Raw genomic sequence first — 16,827 nt, 5'->3', positions numbered from 1 at the left:
TCATCACATTTAACTTAGATCAATGTATACCATGGAAACAATGTGAAGACTACAGACCACCTCCTATGGGGGTGCGGGGAGGGAAGCGAGAATAGGGGAAAAATTATAAAATTCAAAATAAATTAATTTTTAAAAGTTATTTTATTATGTAATTTTGCTGTCTTTTATATATATATTTTTCTTTTAGGATATGATTTTTCTCTCAATACATTCAATTTTGATCAATGTATAACATGGAAACAATGTAAAGGCTATCAGATTACCTTCTGGGTAGGGAGGAGTGAGATCAGGAGGAAAATTGTAAAATTCAATAAAAATTTTAAAAAAAAGAAAGGAAACCAGTCTGGGCCCAAAGATCCTACCACCACCACCCCTCAATCTCTAAAGGACATCCAGTCCAAAGGATATCAGAGTCCAAGGGAATGGAAGGGGTCCCTTCACATCCCAATTTAAAACAGCCCCTTCCATTCAACCCCTTGCCCAGATAGGGGTCATAACACACCCCAGCCTGGAAAGATTGTATTCTAACATAACTGTTGCTAGACTAACAGAGGTCGAGTGCTGAATCCTTCCCCCCTCTATATTCAGGGGTCCCTCTCAGTTCTGAGCTCATGCATGAATGGTAAGGAGGTTCAGCCCTTGGAAAGCCTGTTGCTATTGAATCATTTCAGTCATGTCTAATTTTCCATTATGCCATTTGGGGTTTTATTAGCAGAGATTAATGTCAAAAGTTTGGAGTATCTCTGTGTGAGAACAGTTTGTGGCTAACTTGGGGGGAAACTAACCCAACACACAATTGGCAACAGTGGAGCAGAGAAAAGAGCTGGCAGTTTTCAGAGATCTGGTGGACAGCACTGCATTTGCTCATCTGGGTCAGAGCACTCACAAACACCAAGACTGGTTTGATGAAAATGATGGGAAAAAACAGAAGCTGCTAAATGAAAAACAAAAACTCCAAAGGGTTTACTAACAGGATAATTCATTCATTTCAAAAAAAGCAGTTTTTAATTCTATCAAAAATAAAGTACAAGCAAAGCTTAGAGAGATGCAGGACTCTTGACTCAGTAAAAAGACAGGTGAAATTCAATTTTATTCAGACGGTTACAAACCAAAATGCTTTTATGATGCCCAAAAGGCAATTTATGGTGCATCTCAGCTACTCAGTGCTGATGGATCCACATTGATTAATGATAGGGACATGATCCCAGAGAGATGACCTGAACATTTCCATAGTATTCTTAACAGATCATCATCAATCAATGCAAAAACCATTTACCATTTACCTCAAGCTGAAGTCAATCCCTCCCTGGCTGAAGCTGTAACTGAAGAAGAGATTTTGAATGCCATTAGGCTCCTTTCAAGTGGCAAAGCACCTAGTGCTGATTCTATTCCAACTGAGATCTACAAGGTGGGGGTCCATTATACATTCAAAAATTAACTGAAATTTTCCAGGTTAAAACCCAAGAATTCAAGGATGTCTCCATTATCCATCTCTATAAAGGTAAAGGGAATAGGTTGTCCTGTGATGATCACAGGGGTATTTCACTTTTAGTCATTGCTGGTAAGAGTTGCCAGAGTTCTTCTCAATAGGCTGATTCCTCACCTGGAAAATCCCTCACCTCCCTGAGAGCTAGGGTGGTTTCAGAAAGAGTAGAACAGTTGATATGGTTTTTGCTGTCCAACAATTCTAGGAAAAATAACAGAAACAGAACAGAGATCTGTAAACAATATTTGTTGTGAGGGCTTAAGGAAAATTATGACAAAATTTGGTTGCACAGAAAAGTTCATCAATATTGTATGTCAATCTGCCCGAGTTCTGGACAGCAGATGATGCTCTTGAGATTTTCCAGTCACCAATGGAAGGAGATAAGGATATGTCCGTGCTCCCATACTTTTTAGCATGATGTTTTCAGCCATGTTGTCAAATGCCTTCAGCAAGGATGAACATGCATGAAGGTCAGCTACTGCACTGATAGCAAATTCTTCAACTTGCAAAGGTCATAAGCCGAGACCAAAGTGGAGGGAGTGTTGGTGCAGGATCTTCTGTTTACAGATGATGGCACCCTCAATGTAGCATCTAAAGTTGAGATGCAACAAAGTATAGATTGATCCTCTGTTGCTGGTGCTAATTTTGGTCTAACAATTAACACCAAGAAAATACAGGTGCTCCATTAACCAGCAACACACCATCGGTATGTGGAACCATTATAACAAAAGGAGAAGTTTTGAGTTCTGTGGACAAGTTCACTTACCTTGGCAGTGTCGTTTCCAAGGAGATACACATTAACAATGAGGTTGACACACACATTGCCAGAGCTAGCTCAGTATTTGGAAGACACCAAAAGAAAGTGTAACAGAGAAGCTGTTTAGATTGACTACCAAACTGAAGGTCTACAGAGCCATTGGGCTGACCTCATTGTTGTATGTCAGTGAAATCTGGATGGTCTACCAGCTCCATGTCAGGAAACTGAATCACTTGCATTTAAATTGTCTTAGGAAGATTCTGAAGATCCCCTGGCAGGAGAACCTACCAGACACTGAGGTCCTTTATCCAGCTAAACTGCCCAGCATTGCAACATTACTAATGAGAGTGCAACTACAATGGGCTGGACACATTGTTAGAATGCCAGATGTACGCTTGTCAAAAAACTACTTTATGGAAAACTCACATAGGGCAAGAGCTCACAAAGGGATCAGAAGAAGGGATACCAAGACACCTGAAGGTCTCATTGACAAACTTTAGAATTGATTGTATGGCATGGGACCACCCAGCATGGCATGCCCTCATCAGTGAGGGTGTTGCACTCTATAAGGAAGGCAGAATTGAAGCAACTCAAAAAGGAAACATGACATACATAAGTTTAAAGTACCCACCCCAAGTGTTCACATAGACGATTTGTGCCCAGCCTGTGGTAGAGCATTCCAAGCTCCTATTGGTCTGATCAGCCACAGCCGGACACACGGGAATTTGTCTCAAACATAGTGATGTCATTTTGGTCTTCTTTGATAACAAAGGACAAGAACCAACTGGAGTGGTTTGCAATTTCCTTCTCCAGCTCACTTTAAAGAAGAGAAACTGAGGCAAATAGGGTTAAGTGACTTATCCATAGTTACAAAACTAGTAAGTGTCTGAAGCCATATCTAACCTCAGGTCCTCCTGACTCCAGGACTGGTGCTCTATACTGTGCCACTTCACTGCCCTGGGGGAGTCTGACCTCCTAAAGAAAAGGGAGGGTCAGATTCTTTTGTCTCACACTCTTAGATTTTGTCTAGTGTCTAGGATCTTCACAAAAAAAAGGAAAGTTATTCAAAATACAATATAAATCAGGTATTGGACAGCTATTTATTTCTTTTTGTTTTTGTTTTGCAAAGCAATGGGGATAAGTGACTTGCCCAAGGCCACACAGCCAGGCAATTATTAAGTGTCTGAGGACGATTTGAACTCAGGTCCTCCTGACTTCAGGGCTGGTGCTCTATCCATTGTGCCACCTAGCCGCCCCACCAGCTATTTATTTCATTCATACAGAAGAAATGTTAAACACAAAAGACTCATAAAAACACATTAACAAAGACTTAAAATGTAACTAACTACTTTTATACTCTCCTGGGAGTTGAAATTATCTAGATAGGAGGCAGCACTGCTGAATAAGCATTTTACATTCCGTCTCCACTCTGTACTAAGTAATTCTTCTCTAGATTTGTGTCTTCTGCTAAGTCTAAGGTCAAATGTTCAACTCTTTCCATCCTCATTAATGATAAACCTGCTGGTAGTCAGCTTTGACTAAAGGACCTGACTTCTCAATCTCACAATGTTGCCCTCAAGTTAGACGACATTCCTCTTAGAATTGCTGCTTAGTCATTCATAATCTGGGAAGGCAGCATCAGAAGCAGCCAGCTGCTCCACAGCCTAAATTCCCCTTGCCTAACCATGTCTCTGCTCTTTCTGACACTTTGAAGAGAAGTTCGACCCCTTCCCCTCAAAGGAGAGTTTGGGAGAAATTCTTGGCAAAATTTCCACATGGGAAGAGAAGGGATGGGAATGGCTATGTCACCATTTTAAAGAACCATGAAGTCCATCTTATTTCATCAATCCAAAAGCCTCCAGTCCTTCAGCCCTGAGCCAGGTCATAAGTTCAACATTCTACAAGATAGCTCTATTACAGCCCCTGCTACACTCAAATCTATGAAGGAACATGCCCACTGAAGAAGCTTTGCAGCGGAAAAAGGATTGTCCATCTTTCAACCAAAGAACTAGTGGAAGCAAATGTTGTCTCTCCTTTCCCAGTTCTCCTCTGTAACCTAGGCAATGGAGACTTCTACTCCTCTTCAAGGCAGGAAAAAATCACCTCTGAACTACTTGGGGAAAGGAGAGAGAGAGAGAGAGAGAGAGAGAGAGAGAGAGAGGCAGAAATAGCAGCGAGAATGAATAATTCCACATCCTAGAAGCAGAATGATCAGGGGTATAGCCCGGCCCTCAGGTGGGCTGGCTAAGCTGAGATAATGGTATTTGAATACACTTCTAGCCCTGCTGCAGAGAGATATTGGAATAAATAAGAGGAGAAGGGGCATAGAGTCCCATAGACATACTTGGCCAAAAGAGAGTTCATGAAGACCATTTGGAACAGGAGGTGTAAGGAAGCAAGGGACAGTGAGGCCGACTTGGTGAAGGTCATTAAGTAATGAGAAATGTGATTAGTAGGATGGAGGAAGATGGAAGTCTTTTGAAGAAAAAACCATGGAATTGGGAAATAAGTTTGGGGTCCATTGGATAGAACAGGAAGGAACTAGGGAAGAGGTATAGGAAAATGATTCCTAATAAATTTGTTCATAGCTATGAGGAAATGATAATTCCTGACACTCCCTAACTGGCTTCACTTTGTGGGAAATTTTGTGGATCAGACCAGAACAACTACAGGTCAACCTGAGTTGTTCTGTAGCAAAGGTCTTCAAGTGATTGGTAGGAAGGCACAAGGAGGTGGTTGGAGAAGCCAAGAGTGACAGTTAGAAATTAGACTGAAGAACTCTCCCCCATTCCCCTACCTGCTTTTCCATCTTCACACTATCTCAGCACCTGCTTTGGGGATACAATTGACTTGACAGGTTTGGTCTCTAGAGTGCTATTGACTACTTTCAAGACTATAAGTAATTGTTTAATCAAAGGGAACTGCCACCTTTTGATCTCTATAACTTGCCTCTTTGACTCTGTAAATGCTGTAGTCCATCCTTGGGGCCCCCCATAGACATTATGATGCCTGCCCATATCCTAGCAACCTTAAGTTTCCAAGACAGGCCATTTCCCCCTCCAAGATGCCCACATTTCTCCTTCCTTAGTTGATCTGTAGATGATGTAATGACTTCATATTTGATCAAAAGGGGGAAATGTCAAAACTATATTCCTTGTCAAAGATCGATTTTCTTAGCTATTGTAAGGAATGGAATGTGTCCTCCTTTAGCCTTGGAAAGAAGCACTTGCCCTGCCCTCCTTGTATTCTAACTCATGAAAGAATGTGACCTCCCTGAGCAAGATAGAATTATATAAGAATGATATTCTTTGATGACTTTGTGCACGGTATTAGAATGACCTCCAGGGAAGTTTGAGGTTTTATTTATTCTTGTTATGTATGCCCCACCCCAGTCCTTGCTACTGATCTCCATCTGCTCATGGTTGTCATCTTTATAGTTGGCTTCCACCTATAGATTCAGGGTAAATTCCAGAGAATAAATCATGTCTAACTTTAAAAAAAAAGATTCTATGGGTAATTGTCAAGGACATTGGCTTCTAGTTGTTCACAAGCTCTAACCAATGTGCTTCCTATTAGAAATTTGCTAGCTAAACTTTATCAGCTTTTAGAAGAGGTATCTACTAAAGTATATGGAAGTATATAAGTAAATAATATTTATTAAGTACTTTCCATGTGACAGGAACTGTGCCATGAACTGTTGGTACAATCACTCACCTTAGATGGGGGACTCACACTCTTCCCCCACATACAGGGTCCATGAGAGTGGGTTCAAATTTCAACTACAAAGGTTGTGAGGTATGCATGTAGAAAACATTTGTAGCAAGGACGCAGCTCATAGTTTTTAGTTATTAAATCTTTTTCTCCCTTGGTGAAGTGCTCTTGGTCTGGTGGAACTTTTGACTGAGATCCAAGGATCCATTCCTTTCTTGAATTCAAAGACATCCTTCTCTCACCTACAAGAAGTTGTTGCCTTGCCTGAAGCTACTATCTCCATGTTTGTCCTATGGTCCTAGATGAATGAATAAACATAGTTTTTGACTGATCTGTTCTCTCTGATAATTTGGTCAAAGGAAGCATCACCTGAACCCCAATTGCCCTCTGGGACCAGTGCAAAAATCTCCATCTTCAAGGAACTCCCAAGCACGGTATTCTCCACCCTCTTGCTTGGTTCCTGAATTGACTTTCACTGGCATACTCCAGTTATTTAACTCTGTAGGTATGGTTAGCTTGTTTGGTTAACTGATTGACTTTTTTCCCATCTTGACTCAACCATAGTTGTTCATACCTTGGAAAGATATGAATTATCCTGATTACCCATTTAAAATTTCATCATTCTCTAACACTCCTTATATTAACATTATGTTACATTGCATTAATTGAAGAGAGAATTCTCTCTTTCTCTCTCTCTCTCTCTCTCTCTCTCTCTCTCTCTCTCTCTCTCTCTCTCTCTCTCTCTCTCTCTCCCCCTTTCCCCTATTCATCTTTTTTTAATATCCAGGCATGGCCAAATGGGTCTTGGAAAGTTAGTAATTCATTGCAGTTCCTGTCAGAGGAATAACCATATTCCTATCACTTCCAGAATCAAATACAAAATCCCGTTTCATGTTGAAAATCCTTCATAACCTGGCCCCCTCCTTCATTTTCAGTCTCCTTCCAGCTTATAACCCTATTCTTTGATCCAGCAACACTGGTCTCCTGTCTGTTCCTCAAGCAAGACACCATCTCTGGATTTTGTGCCTTTGACTTTCCCCCATGACAGAAGAGAATGACCCTCCTCTCTGTCTCCTGGCTTACTTGACTTCTTTTAAAATCCACTAAAATCATAGCACCTTTCCAGATCACCCTTAATTCTAGTGCCCCCCCCCTGCTGATTATTTCTAATTTATCTTGTATCTATTTTGTTTGTACATATTTTGAACAGTGCCTAGTCCATGGTAGATGCATTTAATCCAGGGATCAACAAACTATAGTCAGAAGTTCAAATCTGGCCTAATGCCTGCATTTTTTAGGATAGTCCACAAGATAAGAATGATTTGTTTTGTTTTGTTTTTTCACAGTTTTGGAAAAGTACAAATTTATTTTTAGAACATAAAAACTATTCTTAGTAAATGGGTCATACAAAAATAAGCAGTGTACCTCTTCTTTAATCTGTTCACATTTCAAATTATGAGTTAGTTTTACATTTTCCTGTTTCTAATTTTGGTGATTTTTTCTCTAAATGATGGTGGGTAAAGCAATCCTATTCATTCCCACAGGTGCTCTTCCCCTCACCCTTGAACCCCTGTTGACTATTCTCATTTGCTACTCCTTTCTTCACTTTGGAGTTTTACTTAACTTGTTGATTCCTTTTTCTTTCATTCTTTTTTCTTCCTTCCTTTCTTTCTTTCTTTCTTTCTTTCTTTCTTTCTTTCTTTCTTTCTTTCTTTCATCTGATTATCTAATTATTCCCTTTTCCCCCCTCTCATTTAAGTAGTTGGGCAAATTTCTCCTTTTCCATTGAAAAAAGAAAAATTTTTTAATTTTTAAAAAATTAAAAATTTTCCTAGTCACCTCAAATTTGGTTTGTTAATTTTTTGTTTCTTTTCTTTTTTCTTAAAATGATTTCTTTCTCTCATTCTCTTCATGATTTATCTTTCTTTGTTTAGACTTTTATTCATGATTCTTATGCTTATTTTATCACATCTTTACTCTCTATATTTCTTGTAGAATGAAAGCTTCTAATATATCTACTTAGAGTTTTCTTTTCTAAACAATTTCTCCATTTTAGCTTTGTAGATCTTGTCCCCTGCTCCCTTTTTTCCTCTTATGATTCTCTCTTAGAAAAGTCAGTTCCCATAATCAGGTAGGATTTTATACCAGGAATGCAGGTTGATTCAATATTAGGAAAACTATCAGCATAATTAATCATATTAGTAACAAAAATAATAGCAATCATATGATTCATTCAATAGATGCTGGGATACAGCACCCATTCCTATTTTTTTTTAGGTTTTTGCAAGGCAAATGGGGTGAAGTGGCTTGCCCAAGGCCACACAGCTAGGTAATTATTAAGTGTCTGAGACCGGATTTGAACCCAGGTACTCCTGACTCCAGGGTCAGTGCTTTATCCACTACGCCACCTAGCCGCCCCTGCCCATTCTTATTTTTAAAAAATTAGAGAGCATAGGAAAAAATAGAGTTGTTCTTAAAATGACAAACAATATCTAACTAAAACCATTAGAAAACATTTTATGTAATGGGGATAAGCTAGAAGCAACCTCAGTAAAATCAGGGGTGAAGCAAGAGTGCCAATTATCACTATCATTATTATTCAATACTGTATTAGAAATGTTAGTTTTAGCACTGAGAAGAAAAGAAGGAATTCGAATAGGCAATGGAAACAAACTCACTCTTTGCAAAGATTTGATGGTAAACTTGGAGAATCCTAGAAAATCAACCTTAAAACTACTTGAAACAATAACAGCTTTAGCAAAGTTGCAGGATATAAAATAAACCCGTATAAATCATCAGAATCTCTATGGTATCAACAAAGCACAGCAGCAAAGGATAGAAAGAGAAATTCCATTTAAAGTGACTGAAGACAACATAAAATACTCAAGAGCCTTCACAAACAACGTGAAAACAGTTACAAAATACTTCACACAAATAAAATCAGATATAAATAACTGGACAAATGTCAACTGCTCATGGGTAGGCTGAACTAAAACACTAAAAACGATAATGCTGCCTAAATTAAATTATTCAGTTCAATACCATCAAACTACCAAAAAATTATTTTATTGAACTAGAAAGATAGTAAGAAAATTCATAAGGAGTACAATGTTCACTAGACTCTCTGCTGCTGAGGGGAAGGGGGTGGGAAGGAAGAATGGAAGAAAATTGTGTAACTTAAACATATGCATATGAGTGAATGTTGAAAAGCTTTCATAATATGTAATTGGAAAAATAAAATATCAATAAAAGAAAAAAGAAAATTTATATGGAGAAACAAAAGTCAAGAATATCAAGGGAATTAATGAAAAAATGCAATGGAAAGTGGCCTAGTCTTACTAAATCTAAAATTATATTGTAAAACATTAGTCATCAAAACTATTTGGTATTGGCTAAGAAATAGATTGGTAGATCAGTGAAATAGATTAAGTACCAAAAAAAAGCAGTAGTAAATGACTATGGTAATCTACTGTTTGATAAACCCGAAGATTCTAGTTTCTAGGATAAGAAACTGTTTTTTAACAAAAACTTCTGGAGAAACTAGCAGAAATTAGGCACAGACCAACATCTCACATCCTACACCAAGATAAGATTGAAATGGGTGCAGGATTTATCCATAAAAGGTATTTTCAAAAGGCAGTTAGAAGAATAAAGAATAGTCTAAATTATATCTATAGGAAAAGGAGGCGTTTATGAGAAAACGAAATAGAAAACATTCTAAAATTTAAAGTGGATAATTTTGATTGTATAAAATTTAAAACTTGTATGCAAATAAAACCAATACAATCAAGATTAAAAGGAATACAGTAAAGTGGGAAACAGTGTTTCTGATAGTGTTTCTATAGCTAGTGTTTCTGATAAAAGACTCCTTTCTAAAATATATAGAGAACTGAGTCAAATTTATAAGAATACATATCATTCCCCAAATGATAAGTGTTTAAAGGATATGAGCAGGGAGTTCTCAAATGAAGAAATTAAGCTATCTAGACTCATATGAAAAAAAATGTTCTAAATCATTAGTTATTAGAGAAATGCAAATTAAAATAACTCTGAGGTAGCACCTCACACCTCTCAGATTGTCCTATATGACAAAAAAGGAAAATGATCAATGTTGACAGGAATATGGAAAACTGGGGTGCTGATGCTTTATTGGTAGAGTTGTGAATGATCCAACCTTTCTGGAGAGTAATTTGGAACTACACTCAAAGGGCAATAAAACTGGGCATGCCCTTTTGGTAGCACCAAAGAATTGGAAATTAAGGGGATGCCCATCAATTGGGGAATGACTGAATAAATTGTGGCATATGATTGTGATGGAATACTATTATTTTGTAAGAAATCAAGAGCAGTTGGACTTCAGAAAAACTTGGAAAAAGTTGCATTAACTAATGCTAAGTAAGTAGACTCAGAAAAACATTGTACACATTACCAGCAATATTGTATGATGATCAGCTATGATATATTTGCTCTTCTCAGCAGTACTCTGTGATCAGACAATTCTAAAGAATTTGAGATAGAAAATGCCATCTACAACCAAGAAAGGAACTAGAGTCTGAATGCAAACCAAACATACTGTTTTCAATTTTTTTAATTTGTTTTGTTTTATGCTTTTTCCCCTCACATATTTTCTTTTTTGTTCTGATTCTTCTTTCACAATATGATTAATATGGTAATATATTTAGCATAGTTATACATGTATAATCTATATTATATTATTCTCTGTCCTGGGGAAGGGAGAGAGGGAGGAAAATACGGAAACTCAAAATATGGAACTCAAAACCTTACCAAAAAAATGATTGTTAAAACCTATCTTTACATGTTGTTGGAAAAAATAAATAATTTTTTTAAAATGGAGGACAGGGAAAAAAAAAAGAAATATCCATTTCCACAGGAGACAGAAAGGATGGAAAGTCTCCTATGTCCTTGTTTATATAATTTATTATTCCCCTTTACATTACCAGTATCATTTTTTTTCCATTTGCCAAGAAACCTCACTGGACCCATGCCCCACCACCCTTCTGGGTCTCCATTGCTCCAGAAGTTCTGGTTTCATTTCTCCTGAGGCAGGATGCTGTCCATGGACACAAAACATCCCCTCAGAGATAGCAGTCACTCTAAGCAACAAATTCCCATAGATTGTACTCATCATAAGGCCCCTGTCTTTAATTTATAATATCTTTCTGTCCCATAAGAGTGTTCTTCAGTGGAAATTCCTCCTTACATTAAATTGGGATTTGCCTATTTTCTTTTAGTTACCTGATCCTCAAAGTCCATTTGTATGGGCTCTTCCATACAAAGACTGACATCTCAAAATCCAGACTGAATGAGGGACAAAGTTTGAGAGAGTTTGTGAGAAGAAAGACTCTGGTCTTCTGTCCTCCAGCTCTATGGGAGAAGTCACATTCTTCGAGATCTTCTCAGATCCCTTAAGGGAGAGAAAAGCTCTGGGAAGAAGATAACATGAAGGGAACCCTAGAAATTCTGATATTTTTCCTCTCCATGACTTGCTTCACTACTAGGGACTTTGGGGAAATTTCCCCTTGGATGAAATTTGAGGCTCCTTCTCTTGGTTGAGTTAAGTTATTTTTCTCCCAATGAGAGATCACAGTCTCATATGCATTTGTCCTCTGTTCTCTGCATAACTGCATGGCTTGGATAAATGTCTTTCCTTGCTATTTCTATGTGTGTCCATTGTGGAACTAGAATCTGGTGGGAAGGGCATGAAGTCTTCGATATAGTTTGGGACCCTTTTTTCTGTTAAGAGAGTCTAACTAGAATCTAAAAATTATTTATTCTAGACTAACCCTATTTAAGGGAGCAGATTGATAAAATTCTATCTCAATATCCTCTCTCTGTGAGTAGAAAAGATCATCTAGCCTCTGGTCCAAGTTCCTGCTTATCTTTCCTGGCAGGAATCAAAATCTCCCTTAAAGAGTGGTAGGGGAAGCAACTCCAGAGATCTCTCCTTGTCTCCCTGTAAACTATTTCTGGGTGGACCCAAGTAAACATATATTACCTATATAAGCAAAAACAATACAAAGCAACCTCATATGCTCTACACCCCCCCCATTTCAATCCTCCCTTTGCCATCTCACCCATTCTCAAATTCTCTTTCTTCCAGAGATACCACCGGAATCATTTTCCCTTCATTATTTCCTACTGTCTTGGATAGTGGATATCACGTGTTCTGCTCTATCATCACTTCCCCTTCTCTCCTTTAGGAACCTCAGTCTTTTAAGGGTCTCATTACCTACCTCCTGGTGTGAGGAAGGGGCTAGAAAAGGTACCCTAAAAATTGTCTGCTTACCCAATCCTGACCTGTTTACCACAGCAAATGGGGATCTCACCCTGTGCTTAAAACACAAAAAAGAACAAAAACTTCTGCAAATCTAATTCCCACTCAAAATCTTAGCAAGTTATCGCTGGGATAATACACTATGACCAAGCAGGCTTTATCCCAGGAATGCAGGGTTGGTTCAGTATTAGGAAAACTGTTAGTAAATATATATATATATATATATATATATATATATATATATATGTGTGTGTGTGTGTGTGTGTGTGTGTGTGTGTATACATATATATATATATATATCAATAACAAACCTATCAGAAATCATATGATTATCTTAATAAATGCTGAAAAAGCCTTTGACAAAAAACAGCACCCATTCCTACTAAAAACTCTGGAGAATAAATGGATTGTTCTTTAGAATGATAAGCAATATCTATCTGAAACCATCAATAAGCATTATATATAATGGGGATAAGCTAGAGGCATTCCCAATAAGATCAGGGTGAAACAAGAAGGATGTCCATTATTACTACTACTATTTGATATTGTATTAGAAATCTTAGCTTCCGCAATAAGAAAAAAAAATTGAAGGAATTAGAATTGGGAAGGAAGAAACAAAACTCTCACTCTTTGCAGATGACTTGATGGTATACCTAGAGAATTCTAAAAAATCATCTTAAAACTACTAGAAACAAATAGCAACTTTAACAAAGTCACAGAATATAAAATAAACCTGCATAAATCCTCAGCATTTCTATATATGACTAGCAAGATACAACAGCAAGAGCTAGAAAGAGAAATTCCATTTAAAGTAACTTCAGACAATATAAAATATTTGAGAGTCTACCTGCCAAGGCAGACTCAGAAACCCTATGAAAACAACTGTAAAACACTTCTCATACAAATAAAATCAGATTTAAATAACTGGGATAATAGTGACTGCTCATGGATAGGCTGAACTAATATAATAAAAATAACAATTCTACCTAAATTAAACTGCTTATTTAGTGCCTTGCCAATCAAACTTCCAAAAAATGACTTTAATGAGATAGAAAAAATTGTAACTAAATTCATATGGAGAAATAAAAAAATCAAGAAAATCCAGGGATTTAATGAAAAAAAGTACAAAAGAAGGTGGCTTAGCCTTTTACTAGATCTAAAATTTCATTATAAAGCATCAGTCATCAAAACTGTTTGGTACTGGCTAAGAAATACAGTGATGGATCAGTGGAATACACTAGGTATAAAAGAGACAGCAAGAAATGATTATAATAATCTGTTATTTGATAAACCCAAAGAGTCCAGTTTCTGGGATAAGAACTCTCTTCAGTAAAAAATTGTTGGGAAATTGGAGGTTAGAATGGCAGAAACTTGGATTAGAGCACACCCTATACCAAGATAAGATCAAAATGGGTACAGGGATTTAGACATAAAAAATATTATAAATAAACTAGGAGATCAAGGACTAGTTTACCTGTCAGATCTATGGAAAGGGAAGCAGTTTATGACCAAGGAAGAGATGAAGACCATAATTAAAAACAAAGTAGATAATTTTGATTGAATTAAATTAAAAAGCCTTTGCACAAACAAAACCACTGTAACCAAGGTCAAAAGAAATGTAGTAATTAGGTATCAATTTTTGCAACTAGTGTTTCTGACAAATGACTCATTTCTAAAATATACAGGGAACTGAGTCAAATTTATAAAAAAAAAAAAAGCAAGCCATTCTCCAATTGACAGATGGTCAAAGGATATGCAAAGGCAATTTACAGATGAGGAAATCAAAGCTGTCCATAGTTATATGAACTGCTCTAAATCATTACTGATTGGAGAAATGCAAATTAAAGCATCTCTGAGGTACCATCTCATACCTCTCAGATCGGCCAATATGACCAGAAAGGACAATGATCAATGTTGGAAGGGATGTGGGAAATCTGGGATACTAATACATTGTTGGTGGAGCGTGAACACATTCAAACTTTCTGGAAAGCAATCTGCAATTATGTCCAAAGTGTAATAAAAATATGCATACCTTTTGATCCAGCAACACCACTACTGGGTCTATTTCCTGAAGAGATCATGAGAAAGGGTAAAAATATCACTTGTACAAAAATATTCATAGCAGCTCTATTTGTGGTAGCAAAGAACTGGAAATCAAGTGAATGTAAATCAATTGGGAAATGGTTGAACAAATTGTGGTATATATACATTATGGAACACTATTGATCTATTAGAAAACAGGAGGGATGGGAATTCAGGGAAGCCTGGAAGAATTTGTGTGAATTGATACTCAGTGAGATGAGCAGAACCAGAAGAACACTGTACACAGTAAGAGGAAGGGGGGGGGGGGGGGGGGGGGGGGGGGGGGGGGGCTAGGTTGCTCAGTGGATAGAGCACTGGCCCTGGAGTCAGGAGTACCTGAGTTCAAATCCAGCCTCAGACATTCAATAATTACCTAATTGTGTAGCCTTGGGCAAGCCACTTAACCCCATTTGCCTTGCAAAAAAAAATTTTTTTTAAACCTAAAAAAAAGATCCAATAGACAGGAAAGATGAACAGCTCTTGTTGTGAAAGAACGCAAGAGGCAGCACATCCAAATAGCAGCCCTGAGTGAAACAAGGCTGGCAAATGAAGGCCAGCTCACTGAAGTCGGACACACATTTTCTGGAATAGCATAGTGAAGGCAAATGCCATGCAGGTTTTACAATCATAACTAATTTAGTCAGTAATCTTGAATGCCTACCAAAAGGAGTGAACTTCAGGCTCATGACAATGTGATTACCATTCTCAGGGAAACATCATGCCAGCATCATCAGTGCCTATACTCCCACTATAGGCAGCTCCTAGTTGGACAACAGTGGACCAGAAAAGGAATAGACAACTTTCAGAGATTTGGTGAACAACATTGGATTTTGTTTATCCAAGTCAGAACATTCACAAACATCGACTGGTTTGAAGAAATGATGGGGAAATTCAGAAGCTACTAAATTAAAAACTAGAACTCCACATGGTTTACGAACAAGACAGTTCATCTGTCGAACTGTCCCTAAGAAGTCAATGTTTAACTCTTATCAAAAGTAAGCACAAGGTGGGGCAGCTAGGTGGCACTGTGGCTAGAGCACCAGCCCTGAAGTCAGGAGTACATGAATTCAAATCCAGACTCAGACACTTAACAATTACTTAGCTGTGTGACCTTGGGCAAGATGCTTAATCCCATTGCCTTAAATAAATTTTTTTTTAAAAGTAAGTACAACTGAAGCTTAGAGAGATGCAGGATTCTTGGTTCAGTCAGAAGGCAAATGAACATTTTACACTGATAGTAACAATCTAAAACACTTTTAGACCTATGGCACATCTCAGCAGATCTTCATCAACCAATGCTGAAGCCACTGACTCCCTACCTCAGGTTGAGACAAATTTCTAACTGAAGAAGAGATTTTGAATGCCATTAGGCTGATTCTATTCCAGTTGAGATTTACAAGGTTGGAGGAGAAGACATGTCTATTGCTCCTATAAAAGTTGACTGAAGTTTTCTAAGCTATTTGGCAAGAGGAGGTTATCCTCTGAGAGTTCAAGGACGCCTCCATTGTCCATCTCTATAAAGGTAAAGGAAATAGATTGTCCTGTGACAATCACAGCAGGCCATCTCTCTTGGTCATGGCTGGCAAGATCTTTGCCAGAGTCCTCCTTGAAAGGCTGGCTTTTCTTGAAAGATGGGCATCTACCTGAGAGCCAATATGGCTTCAGAAAATGCTGAGGAAAGATTAATATGGTGTTTACTAAATTACAGCTCCAGGAGAAAGCTCAAGAGCAGAACAAAGTTCTGTACACACTGTTCAAAGAACTGACAAGACCTTTGATACTATCAATAGGGAGGGTTTATGGAAAAATATGCCAAAATTTTGTTTCCTAGAGAAGTTCACCAGTGTTTGACATTAAATTCATGACATGCCTGGGTTTTTAGATAATGGACAATGCTCTTGCATTTTCCCAGTCACCAGTGGAGTGAAGCAAAGCTATGTGCTTGCTCCCATGCTTTTTAGCAGGATGTTTTTGGCAACATTGTCGGATACCTTCAATGAGGATAAATACAACAACAAGGTTAGTTAATAAATTGATGATAAATTCTTTAACTTGAAAAGACTCCAAGCCAAGACTAAACTGGAGAGTTAGTGCATGATTTTTTTGTTCATAAATTGTACATTCAATGAAGCCTCTGAGGCCTAGATGCAACAGATGCAATCAATTTTCTGCTGTTTGTGCTTATTCTGGCCTAATAATTAACACTAAGAACACACAGGTGCTCTTTAGCTGCCAGCGTACCACCAGAGTCGTGGGTGATAGCAAATGGAGGAGTTCTGAATAATGTGGATAAATTCACTTACCTTGGGACCATACCTTCCAGGGATGTACACATTGCCAGAGCTAACTCAGTGCTTGGAAGACTCCAAATAAAAATGTGAGGAAGAAGAGTTATTAGGTTGCTTATCAAACTGAAGGTTGACAGAGACATTGTGCTGACCTCATTGTTGTATGCGAGGGGGAATTGGACAGCACTCTGAAAGAAAATTGAATTAC

The 16,827-nt window shown here is 37.8% G+C and overlaps 1 protein-coding gene across 5 annotated transcripts in view; it reads right to left on the bottom strand.

Moving 5' to 3' along the window:
* Positions 1–122: 122 nt before the first annotated feature.
* The window catches only part of LOC141509505 (uncharacterized), a 65,700-nt gene continuing 48,995 nt past the window's right edge, over positions 123–16,827 (bottom strand). For 3 of the 5 annotated variants that reach the window (XM_074219115.1, XM_074219113.1, XM_074219111.1), the window contains one exon: positions 123–1,687. Coding sequence is in view for 3 of the 5 variants with exons in the window: in XM_074219111.1 (XP_074075212.1) it covers positions 1,631–1,687 (57 nt within the window). In the remaining 2 variants the exon portion in view is untranslated. Of the gene's footprint in view, positions 6,253–16,827 lie in introns of all 5 variants that reach the window. The other 2 variants (XM_074219110.1, XM_074219109.1) reach the window with 2 other exon arrangements.

Source organism: Macrotis lagotis, chromosome 1, assembly GCF_037893015.1.
Source record: "Macrotis lagotis isolate mMagLag1 chromosome 1, bilby.v1.9.chrom.fasta, whole genome shotgun sequence".
NCBI lineage: Eukaryota > Metazoa > Chordata > Mammalia > Peramelemorphia > Peramelidae > Macrotis > Macrotis lagotis.
Note: the sequence above shows the minus strand (reverse complement) of the source record. Positions and strands in the feature narration are given on the sequence as shown.